The sequence below is a fragment of the Aulonocara sp. 'chitande type north' Nkhata Bay genome, linkage group LG6, assembly GCF_057382095.1.
Source record: "Aulonocara sp. 'chitande type north' Nkhata Bay isolate Kocher_YH1m ecotype deep benthic linkage group LG6, A_spYH_male_GT1.1, whole genome shotgun sequence".
NCBI classification, from domain to species: Eukaryota; Metazoa; Chordata; class Actinopteri; order Cichliformes; family Cichlidae; genus Aulonocara; species Aulonocara sp. 'chitande type north' Nkhata Bay.
In genome coordinates, this window is record NC_141349.1 from 36,134,298 (window position 1) to 36,149,587 (window position 15,290).

General features: G+C 41.7%; 1 protein-coding gene across 1 annotated transcript in view; it reads left to right on the forward strand.

The window, feature by feature from the left end:
- LOC147328382 (BCL11 transcription factor A-like) overlaps positions 1–15,013 on the forward strand; it is a 33,052-nt gene extending 18,039 nt beyond the window's left edge. The window contains exon 3 of the mRNA XM_086296704.1: positions 9,638–15,013. Coding sequence (XP_086152830.1) covers positions 9,638–11,628 — 1,991 coding nt within the window. The 3' untranslated portion in view covers positions 11,629–15,013. The remainder of the gene's footprint in view (positions 1–9,637) is intronic.
- The last annotated feature ends 277 nt before the right edge of the window (positions 15,014–15,290 follow it).

Sequence of the window (15,290 nt, forward strand, 5' to 3'; positions counted from 1 at the left end):
TAAAGTAAAATACGATTGCTTATTTGGAGATTATTCTTGCTGAAATTTGGACTTGTTACTACTATTATCTCTCTGATGTGCTCAGTCTGCCTTGGATTATTTTATCTTGGTTACCTTTGGTTTTACGCAGCCTTTGTAAAAACAGTAAATTAATGTTTTGCACACTTGCCCACCAACACAACATGTTTACTTAAAGCTGATGACTTCATAGAAACAGTTCTTTTCCCCCTTTTGCCACCCTCCCTTTTTGCTCCTCTGCTTTGCTCTCCCTCTTTCCATCCTCAGGGTAGGTTGCTATAGTCCCCCTTATAAACATAGTAATCTATAGGAGCCCTAGACCCAGACAGATTTTTGGCATGGCTGTACAGGTAGCATTCCAGCACGGTTTGAGATCTTACGGCCCTAGCCTCGTTAAAAGCCTGATTTATGCTTTACAGCTGGGCACAAAGGAACCTACAGGTTGGCTACCTTAATTAATATCACGCTCACTACAGCTTGGACCTATGCAAGGATCTGACACACCTCCGGGGAGAATATGCAGAAAGATCCACGTGATGGTAGATGGTGTGAGTGTGCACGTAACTGAAAAGACAGCTGAAAAAACAAAAACAAATACAAAAAACTTGTACCTGTGTTAAGCATGCTTTTAAAAGCACATGCAGTGCAGCCAAACTGAAGCCATCACTGATATATATGCTAAATTGGTCTTCAATAGCAATATTGGTTATGGGTGTTGGCGTTCTGATCTGTAAGTCCCATTCTGTACTGTTTGGCCCATTATCTTCCATTCTTTGCTATAGTGGCTGATCAGACCACATGTCTTCAATTAGTAGGCAGGAATCTGGTACGGCGAGACTCGAAGATGAAGAATTGTGTGAAGCATGGCCTGCTATTGCCAAGCATATGGCCCATCCATCTTACAGACTGTTATCGATGGTAAACGTTACATGTACATGAACTGAATGCCTTAAACCTGCTCAGTCTTCTCTCCTCCAAGTTGTGTTGCTGAGAAAAAATATAATTTAGCATGAAGTGCAATCAAACTTCAAATCACTGATTTGGCAAATTATTTTAAGGCATTAGACCAAATAACAATGAATAAATAAAAAACAAATCAACAAATGTTATGTGACTTTTTGGCATTAACCTCTCGTAACACTTCATATTACAACTTGGTAATAACATGGTAATAACATGGTAACCATGTACAAATAAAGCTGCAATAACTACAGTGAGAGCAATCCTGCTGTAAAGGTCTAGAAAAGGAGCCCAAAAAGAAATATATATAGGTCACATTGGATCTCTGACCACTTCTTCGCTCTCTTATGTCTCTCCCTGCTTCTGTAGTAAGGGGCTGAATTTAGGGCTGAACAGGAGGCCATTTTGCAATTTTAATCAAGATTTGGAAAGCGCCTGGGCAGAGCAATGGCCCAACACAGTTTTCTCCTTGATGAATTAATAATGTAATGGGGAATGGAGGCTTGGAAGAATGGATGGTGGTTGGTTGGGGCACTGAGGTCTCACTGTTAGGGCCTGTGTCCTTATTATGGGATCAGAGAACTTCATGTCCTAAGCTTCAATTCCAGTGTGCTCTTCTTGGTAAATTAAGTGCTAAGATTAAAAAAGAAAATCACAGAATATAATGATCAAATAATTCTGTAACTTAAACTGTGTCTTTTTCCTAAGGAAAATGGATTTGTGAGCTAGATCTGACCCTGAGACACCCCTTGATCTAAAGAGTCTGGCTATTGATGCTTCCTTAACCACTCGACCACCGTGTGCACAGTCACACACACCAGATGGGACGCGTGTTAAACCCTCAGCCTCCACAGCTCCAGGCCACGGGACACTCCAACACACTGGCCCTCTTGTTTTAAAGTGCCATGTCCCTCCACAATGCCTTGAGGCTCCTATGCATAACGAGCTGCTATGCTTGGCCCAAGCTCACATGCCCTGGTCCTCTCACCCTGAGGTGGTAGGACAGGGTGAAAAATAACTGCATGTTTAAAACAGCCCTTGTTCACTGATATCCAAATGATGACCCATGCCTGAGAGCTTCTGGGGCTACTGTGAGCGTGTTTATGAACAAACAACTCAGGTCAACATCAGGCAAAACTTTGTGTTTTCTAAAAGCTGTCCACTTTTGCACAAGGCAAAGAAAATATAGTACTGGTATAGATTACCGTTGATCCAAGTGCATCTGAAGCCTAAAACCACCACAAAGACCATCAAACAAATGCACCTTCAGTGCTGATTTTTTTTTTTACAGAAGTATTAGTGCAAAGAGTTTATCCTTCTCATTTGTGTCAAGTAAAAGTAACAGAGAGTCAAAAAAATTTGCACACGCTGGCCGAACGGATACATTTTGAGATATACCTGGCACAAAATACATGCGAGAAGAAAATGAGAAGTATTTTGAGACACAGGTGTTTATAAGTGAAGAGTCCCTTGGGGTTTAAGAAAAGAAGGATTTAGAGAAATTTTTTTTGCTTGTGTGTGAGTTACAGAATCTGTGTGTGATATAGGCCAAAGGTAAAAGCTAATAGATGCATTGAAAGGGGCAAGGGAGAAGCTATGGGTGGGTTACAGAGTGTGTGTGATTGCGAGAGAAAGACCTGCTCTGACCTCTTTCAGTGCTGTCATCAGAGCGTGTTAAGAAAATAACGTGATGGAAAGAGGAGCATGCAGGCTGCATCAGGGACAAAAAGGGAATGACTTCAACCTTAGACAGGCTTAAGTGTTTACTCAGTCCAGACAGATACACTGTGTGTATGTGTGTTACAGTGTGTGAAGCTGTTTTTATCTGTTTGGATGTCCAGAGATGCACAGACTACAGGTCCGTGCCTGTAGATGAGAGAAAGTCTCTTTAACTTCTCTTCTTCTTAAACTTAGGCCAACTTCGTGTTTATTTTTCATCTGCTTTGTGTTTTACCCCGACTTTTAATTTATTATTTATGTTTGGCTGTTTGTGCAAGTCCATCTAGGAGTACATGGTAGTGAATGCAGATCTTGCCTCATACATCCACACATTTCACTTAACCTAGTCCCTATTCCAGAGGAATAGAGGCAAACGATAAAATACCATGAAATTCAACATGAGTGTTTATTGCAAGAGAGCATCCTGTTCTTAAAGCTACTATGGATTTCAGTATCTTTATAGGTAGATAGAGACTGCTTAACTGGCTTTAAACAATTTCTATTTCATAAACGATACAAGGATGTTGCAGCCTGGCTCATTCTGTGCTCTGCCCAGAAGCAAATGAAGCAAAAGCACATAAAGACACAAATATGAGGCTTTATTTAAAGTAAGACAGTTTTTCAGGTCTGCACTTTGTGTTTCCAAATTTTAAACTGCCTTCTTATTGCTCAGAGTAGTCAATAGCTCTGTTTATCAGAGCTTTTCTGTAAGCTCTTTGGTAACGTGACTTCAGTATGCATACATTAGATCTTCAGAATTGCTTCCATGTGGCATTTGTGATGTTTTGTCCATCTTCCTACATGTCTGTGAAGACATGTAGTGGGGGGGAGGTCAGACACAGGGGCCTGTATGCTCCGGTGAAGCCGTATCGCGTCCTGGCAAATGGTATGCAGGCTCATAACGCGCTCCACTCATCCAATAGCCGGAGACGAAACAGTTTTGACAGTGTTGAATGCCCTGCCCCGGGGGCCTTATCATCCTTTGCTGCTTGCCTGCCTCCTTCCCCTGTTTCTCTTCTCCTGATGCTATCTATCTAGAGATTTATGCAGAAATGTGCAGCTAGTCGACCTCACTGGTCCCCTTCCATCCTTTCTGCAGGGACGGCAGCCTGTCATAAGCTGAGCTATGCAGAGATAGTGAAGCTCAGGCTCTGGCCTCATGTTATACGAAGGCTATCTTGACATTGCACTTGAAACACACATGATGCTTGTAAGAAATGACAGAGATGCGCTCATGTGAATGTTGAAGGTTGTATAACCCAAAAATGTTCGTGTATTTACAATAATCTTTTGTATTCCACTGATTTCTAATATATTGTGTTATGCTCTTTGTTAGCCTATTTTATTCTGCTATCCTCCCCCTAAGCTGCAATTTATTGAGACATATCTTTTCTTTGACAGAACACTTTTCACATTTCCCCTCTGAAGTGCTCAGAGACTTCTCACCCATCTGGGATATTGCCCGAGTCCAAAAATACTCCTGCTTGATTAAGTCTTCTTATGTACCTGGATATGTGTGCTTAAACTGACACTTGGCAGTTTGCAGTTTCTTTGATTCCCGTCCTTTATTTAATACCTTCTCCACTGAGCATTGGCTTTTGTTGACGGTGGTTTGATCCTGTGAAACGGATCCCAACTCAATAAATAATCTCTGCGGATGCTTACATAAGCGACGGTCCATTTAATTAGACTGGTTAAGCTTAGAAGCCCAGAGGTCTTTTCACTGTACTATTAGAGCTAGGATGAGAAACAATAGTGCGCGGCCTCCCACTGTCACTGGTAAGCAGAGAGCAAATAATGATCTGCATCAGAGACACGGCTGGCCCTGCCTATTATAAGGTCTGCCGGACCCGAGCCGCACCCAAACACGAAGCTGTCCAGCTGCGCTTAGTCGGAGTGGATGAATGGATGGAGAGAATGATAGATGGAGTGAAAGAGAGATGGATGAACGGGTAGATGGATGGTCAGTTCAAACACAGTTCAACTGAGAAAAGATCAAAAAGACTAAGGTTATGCTGGGAAACAGACAGCGTAGAGTGATGCAAATTTAAAATTATTCTGGCAAGTGTGTTGAATGCAAATACACAGACATGAATGCATGGATACTACAGGAAACAGTCATGTAGTCATTCTAACAGTGAGTGTGCGTGCTGATTACAAAAAGAAAGTACGAAATTATACGAGAACACACATTTGTCTACTGTGTATGGCGCATTCATTCATTGGCCTCTGTGTGGGTGCCATCTGTGGTTTCTTAGTGGCTCAGAAAAAACTCCCGAGCTCAACTGTTGCTCTTATCACCTTTCATGAGAAGGAGAAAGGAAAGGTAAGAAGTGTAAAAGTCTGATTGGGAACAAAGCTACAGCCAGCAGCTTACTTTATACTGGCACAGGCCTTCAAAGACCACCATGCATCTTTATCTGGAGATCTGCACCCCCTCCCCTGTCTTGCTCATGCCAGCTGCTTTTCTTCTCCTAGTCTACCTCTGTCTTTCCCCGTTCCTTTCTGTTTTAGCTCTCCATTCTTCCCCCCCCCCCCCCCCCCCCCCCCCTCATTGTGTGTCTCCTTTTCACTTTCCCTACATTTGTGCCTTATGTAGTGAGTAGTGGTCAGCTTCCCCATACTGTATAATGTGTGACTCCAACACCAGTCAGTGTTGGCTGGTTTTCTGTTTAGTAAACTGTATTTCCTGCATCCGGCTTTGTCTCAGGAACAAGTGTTTGTCAAACAAGCCTTTTGTCTGTGGCCAGTGGCTTAGCGCACCATAACGAGCCTGGCTGGGACAAAGAGCTGGGTGTATGTGGCTGTGGCAGAGAAACACAGACAAACAGATCGAGACGTAGAAGTAAGAAAGAAGGTCAAGGCCAGTCCATTTGCTCTATCAGGTTTCAGACACACACACAAAGAAAAAAAAGCAGAGACAGAGAAAAAACGTTAAGGTGATAACATGTATGAGGCTTAGGACAGATCCTTCTCTTAGTCTCTAAAGCTGCTAATGAAAAATTACAGTTCTGTTGTTAACTGAGCTGAAAGTCATGTAAACCAAGAAGGCCCCTATTGTGAGCTTCTGTTACTCCCCCATCTTTTTCCTCAACCTCTCCTTTCCTGCTTCACCCTTCACCCCTGTCCAGTCCCTGACTGTGAATACCCTAATGACATAAACAGAGTGGTAATCACATTAACAGGAGTTACGGCCGAGGCACTCTTAAGAGGCACTGTATTGACAACCCTCTGTCTTCCCGAGGCACTCACTCCAACACCTATAAACACTTATGAATATTGGCAAAGACCTTCTATTAGCATAATCACTTTTCAGGTGTGTGTGAGTGCTCTCTCGAGCCATAGCGACTGATAACTTTGAGAAATGGCAGTGACACACTGTGTCCCTCGTGTCTTCTGTCTCTGTGGCTTCCTCCTCCTTTGGAAGCCAAGCAAGCTAATCCTGTTAGCCCATTCCTCCATTAGCTAAATGACCAATATCAGTGAAAGCTGCATGGTCACACCAGGACAGGCTCAGCCCACTATCGCAACTGGTCAAGGACAAAAATAAAAATAAAAATGGAGGGCATGGTAAGTCTGCTAACTTTTTATTGTATGGCTAAATAGTTGTAAACAATACATCTGTGAGTGGTGGGTGAGGAAGAGAAAGCTGTTGACATTTTTGTGTCAGTGCATCTTTAACTTGCCAGCACTTGGTCAATGGGTTGTCTTTGTGTCTGTTACTTGATTTTGTTGTGGTTTTGCCAGTGTTTGGGCTTATGGGACAACGTGGAACAGGGTGGTATAGCTACTCTTTGTGTAAGTACATGTTGTTGAGAGAGTGCAAGTAAGACTAATTATGGGAAATGGGCCATTAACGATAGAGGAATATGCACAAGCAATGTGTTCCTCAGTTGCCTAGAATTTCAGGATTCTGTATGACTTTGGTCAAAATTGTTGGCTACGATGTTTTGTGAGTGTTGCTGCGAGGCTACCTTATCTTCTCTTTGACTTATCATAATTTCTCTTCTGTCCTTGCAACAGGCCTACCCCTAGATCAAATCATTTCTCTCTGATATCAGTGCAATGTCCATTAATATCACAATAATAGCCTCCCGCTGCTTTGTGTTGCAATGCTTCGAAAGGCTTTGAAGGAATTGTTAACCTCCCATTTCATTCCTTTGACTGTGTATCTTCTACTTTCTATTTTTCTTTTCTCTGTCATCCTTCTAACTTTTTGCTCCCAAACCACCTGCCCTTTCTCACTTCTTCTATATTCTTTCTGTCTCCTCTTTCCTTCACAGTCTCTTCTTTCAGCCTCTGCCATGAAATGGCAGCTAAGGGGTTGTCAGTGTGGTTTCTCCTCTCTGCTGATCCTATTTCAAAGGGACGTGTAGATTCAGCATTAGCTCCAGCTCTCTTGCTCTTCTGCTCTCCAGCCCTAACTCATCACAGACTTAAAGTTACTAGAAGAAGAGAAACGGACTGAGAAAGCGAGGGAGAGCTTTCCTTTATTCTATTAGAGGACAGACTCATTTATAAGATCATCCTTCCTCCCTCGCACAGTTTCGTGCTTCTCCATACAAGCAGAAAAAGGAAAAAAAAAAAACCCTTCAAGGCCATCAAACGCCTCGTCAGAATGTCTTTTATCCTTTTGAAAAGCTGTCCTTCCATCCCTTTGAGGACAGCTATTAAGGACAATAGTGGGCTTATTTAGATATCTCCTCTGCCATTGTTGTAAATCTGGGCATGTGTTGGTCTGGCTTGTTGATGCCCATCAATGTGTCCACTGCTCGGATGGGAATAACAATTATCATCACTGCTTGTGGCATGAACACAGTTTGTCAAATGTCTATAGATGGAGTAGTGATTGCATAGCACAAGACATGCTGGTTTTGATGCATAAGAAAATGAATTGAGTACTGGCTTTGAAGTGCATTCTTGTGGCTCTTGTGTCCTTCAGAAATATGGTGGGTTGTCATTAGGAATGTCTCCTTCACGCCACACTTCTCTCCTTTGCTCCCTTCCTTCCCCCTGCCTCCTTCCATGATCCTTTAGTGCTCACTTTCCTCTAAAAACATGGACGTCTCACATTCCAGCCAGCCCCTCCTTTTTTCTTGTCCTTCACAATAACAAAAAAAATTAATCTATTTTCCCCCCTCATGCATATATACTGTGTGCTCGCACATTAAGACGGGGATGAGGAAGCGTGTAGACTGAATCAAAGCAAAGTGAACGGGAGAGGCCAGGTTATTGCAACTGTTTTACAAGTGACACGGGGCTTTCTACTTAAAGCCATAAAAACACACACATAATAAGGAAACATACATATAGCAGTTAATGTAATGGGCACATTTTATTTGTGCTTATGAGAGAGGGAGAAAAAAATGTGTATGGGCAAATGGCTTTTTTATGATGGAAAAATTCCATAGTGGGTCAAAGCCCCTTGCAGGTGGCAGCAATTAACTGTAATTTTTGCAGATTGTAATGATCCATAATTTACCAGTATACCCCCTTCCAACTCTTTTCAGTCAAGAGAAAAAGGTTTGTGTGGAGGTTTGATTGGGTGCACATTTTAGCTGTGTCCTGGTCTTTAAGTGAGATTGTTCGGAGGGGGCCACATTGACTCTGGACACATAAGATAGAGAAACAAACCAAAAAACACCAATCCGTTCCCTATGTTGCTCATCCACCACATCCCTCCTCTTTCTTTTAGACTGTCACTATATTTTTCTGGCCCCTCTCACCCTTTTTCTTCAACAGTAGAAGGCTTAAAACATGCAAAACTGTCCATCCACCATCTTAGGGATCACCCATAGTTTCAATCAGGCACACATAGCCTATCATCCTCTCTCCCGCTCCCTTGTTTTCCCTCTTCAAACACAGTATGGCCATGGTTTGGGTTCAGCATTGGCAAATGACTTCAGAAAAATGCCCTCAAGTGAAAGAAGAAAAAAGGGAAGAAATGATAAGAAACCCCAAAGATGAAAGAGGGAGCACATTTGCAAGTGGCGGATGCTTCTTATTTTGCATATCTCTCACTTCTTCTTTCTCCTTCTTCTCCTTTTCTATTCACCTGAGAGGATTTAAATAAATCCATAAAGCATGAAATATCAGAAATAGAAAAGTAATGCATGAAATGCATTTTCATTGGAGCCTCCCCACCCACACACAAACACACATACCCAATTTTCCTCTTCGCTTCTTTTTTTCCTGTGAATGTGTGTTTTTTGTGATAAACGCTGGTACAATTTATTAACATGTGACCTCTTATTTGTATTCAGTGTTAATATGCAGCATCAGATACATGTCCCACTTTAGCCCTGCTAATTCTGTAAACAAGGCTTTGGAGGGGAGATGAGTGTTTTTAACGAGATTAGGCGTGCATTGTCAGGCAAATCTCAGGTCAGTGTGCAAGTGCTATTGAAAGTCAATTATTGTTTTAAATATTCCTATGCCCTCTTCCCGTGTAATTTGTGTGTTTGTTGCCTGTCTCTTGTAATTGTGTTTTATCTTTTGTTCTGTTAAGTGTTAAATCTAAATTCACAAACACACCTACACACACACACACACACACACACACACACACACACACACAGTTTTCACATTTTATAGCTGTGATATTGAGCAATAACAATTTTACTAAGACGAATAATTTGCTCTGTTTAAATAGAGTGCAATTGTAAATTTTTTTTTAAAATGTTATTCAATACCTTCATCTAATCATAATAGTTCTGGTCAGAAGTGATCGCAGATATTTTATAGGCTGTTGTCAAATTAGTCTATATTCTCTTGGTTTTTGATAATTACTTTACCTATTTTAAAACCCTACTTGCATTATTTAAGCATCATGTTTCCTTTTATAATAATATATGGTGTTAATAAAATTACTAATGTTCTTTTTATAGTTTGAATCTCCCAGTTTACATTTATTTTCTCTCTGTGTGTTTCTTTTTGTCAGATAAAGATGAGCCCAGCAGTTACACCTGCACCACATGCAAACAGCCTTTCACCAGTGCCTGGTTCCTGCTCCAGCATGCCCAGAACACCCATGGCTTCCGTATCTATCTGGAGAGCGAGCCCGGCAGCCCCCTCACCCCTCGTGTGGCTGCAGCTCCCGGAATGGGGGGTGACTGTAATTCCTCCCAGCCCCCTCTTCATGCTGTACACTTGGCTGATGGCAGCCCTTACAGCCTCCTGAGAATGCCGGGTTCTGGGTCTGGTCGGGATTCAGCGTCCACGCCTCGTGAGGGCCGCTATCCCCGAACGCCACCGTTATTCAGCCCACCACCGCGCCATCACCTCAGCCCTGATGACTTAGCCTTGGCAACACACCATCCCAGTGCTTTTGACCGGGTGATGAGGCTGAACTCTGTGCCATTAGAAGCCCCTCAGACCATGGACTTTTCTAGACGTCTACGTGAGCTGGCCGGAAATGCCACAGGAGGTTCTCCGCCTCTTTCCCCTAACAGACCCAACCCTATGCAACGGCTGCTGCAGCCTTTCCAGCCAGGTTCTAAGCCTCCATTTTCAGCAACACCTCCCCTCTCCACCTCTCAGTCACCTTCTGGCTCACGTTCCACACCTAATCCTGTAACAAATGCAGTCAAATCGACCACCCCTCTCAAAGCAAAATCTTGTGAGTTCTGCGGGAAGACCTTCAAATTCCAGAGCAACCTTATTGTTCACCGGCGTAGCCATACAGGGGAAAAGCCATTTAAGTGTCACCTCTGTAACCATGCCTGCACACAGGCTAGCAAACTAAAACGTCACATGAAGACACATTGTCAGAGTAAGTCTTCACTGCTTAATGCCAAGTCAGATGATGGTCTTTCAACTGCTAGCTCACCTGAACCTGGTACGAGTGAGCTGATGGGCAGTGCCACAGATGCACTCAAGTCAGTGGTGGCAAAGTTCAAAAGTGAGAACAATGGCCTTCTGCCTGAAAATGGAGAGGAGGAGGAGGAAGAGGAAGATGATGAGGAAGAGGAAGAAGAAGAAGAAGAAGAAGAAGAGGAGGAGGAGGAAGAAGAGGAGGAGGGGGAGGAGGAGGAAATTGAGAGAAAGCCTGGAGTAGAAGAAGAGGGAAGGAATGACTACCGATTTAGCTTGAGGCTTGAAGGGGCTCGCCATCACCAGAACAGCGAGGCTCTGCACCCACATCGCCGGAGCTTATCCAGGGAGCCTATTGATGAAAACTCAGCCATGGAGTCAGACCGGGCAGATGATGGAACCACTACTACTATCAATGGCTTGAGACCTCTATCTAATGACAACCTGTCCAGGAAGCTGTTGGGTGGAGGGGTCAGTCCTGGTTCCCTCAGTCCCCTGTCCAAGCGCATCAAGGTAGAGAAAGACCTTGACCCTCCCACTCCCACAATCCCAAACACAGAGAACGTCTACTCTCAGTGGCTTGCTGGCTACGCTGCCTCCCGGCAACTCAAGGACCCCTTCATCAGCTTCACAGGTGGGGACTCCAGACAATCACCCTTTGCCTCTTCATCTGAGCACTCTTCAGAAAACGGCAGCTTGCGCTTCTCTACTCCACCCGGTGAACTCGATGGGGAACGTGCCGCATCAGTACGGAGCGGCACCGGCAGCGGGGCCAGCACTCCCCACGGTGTCAGCGGCAATGGCAGGCCGAGCTCGAAGGATGGTCGCCGCAGTGACACCTGTGAATATTGTGGCAAGGTGTTTAAGAACTGCAGCAACTTGACTGTGCACCGACGCAGTCATACTGGAGAGCGGCCCTACAAATGCGAGCTGTGCAGCTATGCATGCGCTCAGAGCTCAAAGCTCACCCGTCACATGAAGACCCATGGACAGATGGGCAAGGACGTGTACAAATGTGAAATCTGCCACATGCCTTTCAGTGTATACAGCACTCTGGAGAAACACATGAAAAAGTGGCACAGCGACCGCCCTCTGGCTAATGACATTAAGACTGAGTAGGCAAAGAGCAGCATGCTGGTTGCTCTCTCTCAGCTCCTCTGGCTAAAAAGCAACCCTGGCTAACTAGCCAATAAGTAAGGGGAAAGGACAACAGGGTTAGACACCAGTACACAGTACAGCCCTGTTTTCATCCCGACTGGAAGAAGCTAGATGCATGATCCATTACCGGGGCAATACTATTGCATCACACTTAAAACTTTTTGAGCCTTTCTATTGTGCAATAATTTACACGTTTTGTATTTTTTGTAACTGGACAGCATGCTCTGTGTGTTTTGGCTACCTAGAGAGAAAATTGTCCTCAGCTGGTGGGTTTGGTTGTACATGTGTTGCTGTTTATACTTTTGATTTCTTCAACATAAAAAAAAAGACTTATTAAAACCCATGCTGCATACAGTACATACTGTTTTACATATCATGTACAGTTTTGAGTTCAAACATAGTGGGCAGTGTCATATAATCAAAACATCAAGACAAGCAGGGTCACACTTAAAAACTGATCTTTGTGAAAGATTTTCCATGCAACATTTAGATATGATAAATATATATAGAGAGAATTAGGCCGCCTATGAAATGCTAGGCACTGGCGCCATTAAATATTTCTTTTACAAACAGCAGTGAAATTAACAATATGGTGTGAAATGACAACAACGAGTGCCTTGGATATTTTACCTGCATTAGTTAATCCTCCTTTTTGCTATAAGCTCGGAGTTTCAGCTATAAAAGATTACACAACATTTTGTGCACATATGAAATAAGCAGGTCCTTGCATCAAGCACCTGTACGACCCTTGTGTTTTTTTTTGACTTAGTGGAGCATAGAGAACCAGCTAAAACAAAAAGAAAAAAAGAAAAAAAACATTACGTGTATCTCTGGTGAATCATTTATCTGCTTGCCTCCTGTAGATTTTTTTTTCGAGATTACAGTTCTGTTTACGGGCATGTTACATGCTTGAGTTTGGTGTAGAGTTTTGGTATAGGTGAATATGTTTTTTGGTACCGTACTGAGGGGGTACTCTGGCGAGTTGTTTTACCAACATAAAGCTCTTAATTTTTCAGAGTTTATTTTCTTTGATAATTAAACAATTTGCAGGTGTTTTTTGCAAGTAACACAGAGTAATGTTTCTTTGGTGTCCGCCAACAGCCACTTGAAGACCCCAATGTGGGATTTAGTTGTTGTAAGCCAGACAGATTTTTTCAGGTGAGGGTTGGGTGGGTGTAAGAGCATAAGGGTGGATGATGTTCAGGGTAGTAAGTGGGGAGTGGGTTTACCAGGTGTCTCTACAATTCAAAAATCTATGTCGCTGTAGTGTTATTTCCCATCACCGCATTAGATCTTAGAAACTGTTTAGCGATCCAAATTTTTTTTAACAACTCACACTGAAATCCAAAATGTGATTCTAAATCAAAGGACAAGAATATTGAAAAAAATCAGCAAATTTTCCCTCGCAGACAAGGTTTTAAGTTTTCACATTTAGTTTTCTTTTCATTTGTCTAGACCTACGCGTGGTAGCCATGTGTTTTTTTTTTTTTTTTAATTTTTAGTCTTCACTCCCTGTCATTGTTGATGATATAGCACTTGTCACTCTGCCTTGGATTCTGTATCTGTCTCTCTAATCGGAGGTACAGTCGGTTGAGTATAAAATGAGTACCGGATTTCAGGTCTGGTACTGCCTACGTGCACTGTTCAATTTTCCCAGTTTACAGTCGGACGCTCAAGGGAAAACTAGCTCCTATGCTGACAGATTAGTGTGGTGTCATTGCTTTGCATTAAAAGAAAAAAAGAAGAAAAAAAAGAAGAAAAAGAACGTTGAACTAGAAACTGTTGCCAGCCATGTCTCCTTCTGAGAACTAAACATTGGTTTGGATCTTGGAAGTAATAATGCAGGAACTGCCATAGAAACATCCTGCTTCATACTACAAACTATAGAAATATACTGCTCAGTACAGAAAAATAAAAATTCTACAAATTTGATTTAAACAGATAAGTAAAATGTGCTGTTGATTTTTTTTAAAAAAAAAAAGTAAAACATCAATATCTTTAGGGGAGAACCTTATTTAAATTTTGTTTGTTTACTGTTGTTTCTCTTTTCTGTCCTGGAGACACCAGGACTTGATCACTATGTAATGAACTGTAATGTCTCTCATGTTTTTTGCCTTTACTATACACAAGTCTTCAGGTTGAACAAAAATTTGCATTGGGGAGAGATTTATGATATATAAATATATAGAGAGAACTTAAAATACTTAGGAAATTGCACACTCATGTAAGTTCCTATGTTCAAAACACATTTATGGTCTACTTTTTTTCCTGTATTTAGAATGGTATTTGAAATTAATGTTCACTTAGTGTAGGCACTTATAGTATTTATGTTGGAGCCTGTATTTTTAACTGTTTTGCCTGTACTCTTTAAAGGTTTCAATGTACCCTTTTTCTGTAGTGAAAAAAAAAATCCCAACAAGCTGCCACCGTATATTTTCTTAATTTGGCAGGATAATATAGTGTGAATAATTTGTATGCTTGAAAATAAGTATTTCTGAAAAATAAAATGTTGTGGTGTTCCCCAAGGGTGAGAGGTCATATGATGGCCTTTTCAGGCAGTCCCGCTGGAGTGACCACAATGAGGTAAAAACAGGTGGTTGTACATATCTTTTTAGTTTGTTTTATATATTTTTCTCTCCTGCCATTTTATATGCAGTAATACAAGCTATTGTTGGGTTTTCTTGGTAGAAAAGTTTTTACTGTCTTTGATCATGTACCACCTAAAAACATTCCAGCTGTTTTGCTTTTTTTTAAGGACATTTTGTCATATGCAATCAATTCAACATTAATCTGAAAGATTTTTTTTTATTTTTTTTGCTACAGATTGTTTTTTTTTTTCATTGCCAAAAGATCCACGGTGCTTTATAATTTAAATATGGTACATCTCATATGCAAGGCATATTCTAAATAACTGAACTCATGCGAAGAAAAGTTTGGTACATGTTATCCATGCTGACGGTACTAAGGTACATATAGGTTTTCAACCTTATTTCATCCTGTGTATTTACTCTCAAGCTGTTTGTTCTAACCTGAACTTGAAGTTGACCTTTGGCATTGGTTGACATTATTTATTATGACTACAAACACGCATGTTCCATTCAGAACACAGTCACTGCAAAACAAATCTGTTCAGTTTTCTCTCTCCTGATGAAGTGTGATGGCTTAATTTCTATGATGACCAAAGGTCATTGACCAACATTTACAAGTTCTTGCTTGAGTTAAAGAATTTATTGTTGTTGTTGTTTTTTTCAGTTATGGAGATGCCACTCTATTTTCAGCCGTTGTCTGCATTATTCTCTTCACTCAGCCATTTTGTCTTGAAAAATAATAAAAAGTATTACATACATATTTGAATTTGGTGCTTTTATTAATTTTTTTTGTCATAGTATGCACAGTCACAATACTGTATAAGACAATTAATAGTGTTACATAAACATTTTAATACATTCCACAGATATGTTTGCATGGGTCAGCTTGGATCACATGTCATCAGGGTGGAAGTTTACAATCATATCTGTGGGCAGTGGCCTTGTTAGGTCAGCTAAAGATCTGTGTTATATCTCCAGCAAACTTCTATTCACCCTACCCCCCTAGTTTCCCCACCCACACCTCTAGCAATAGCT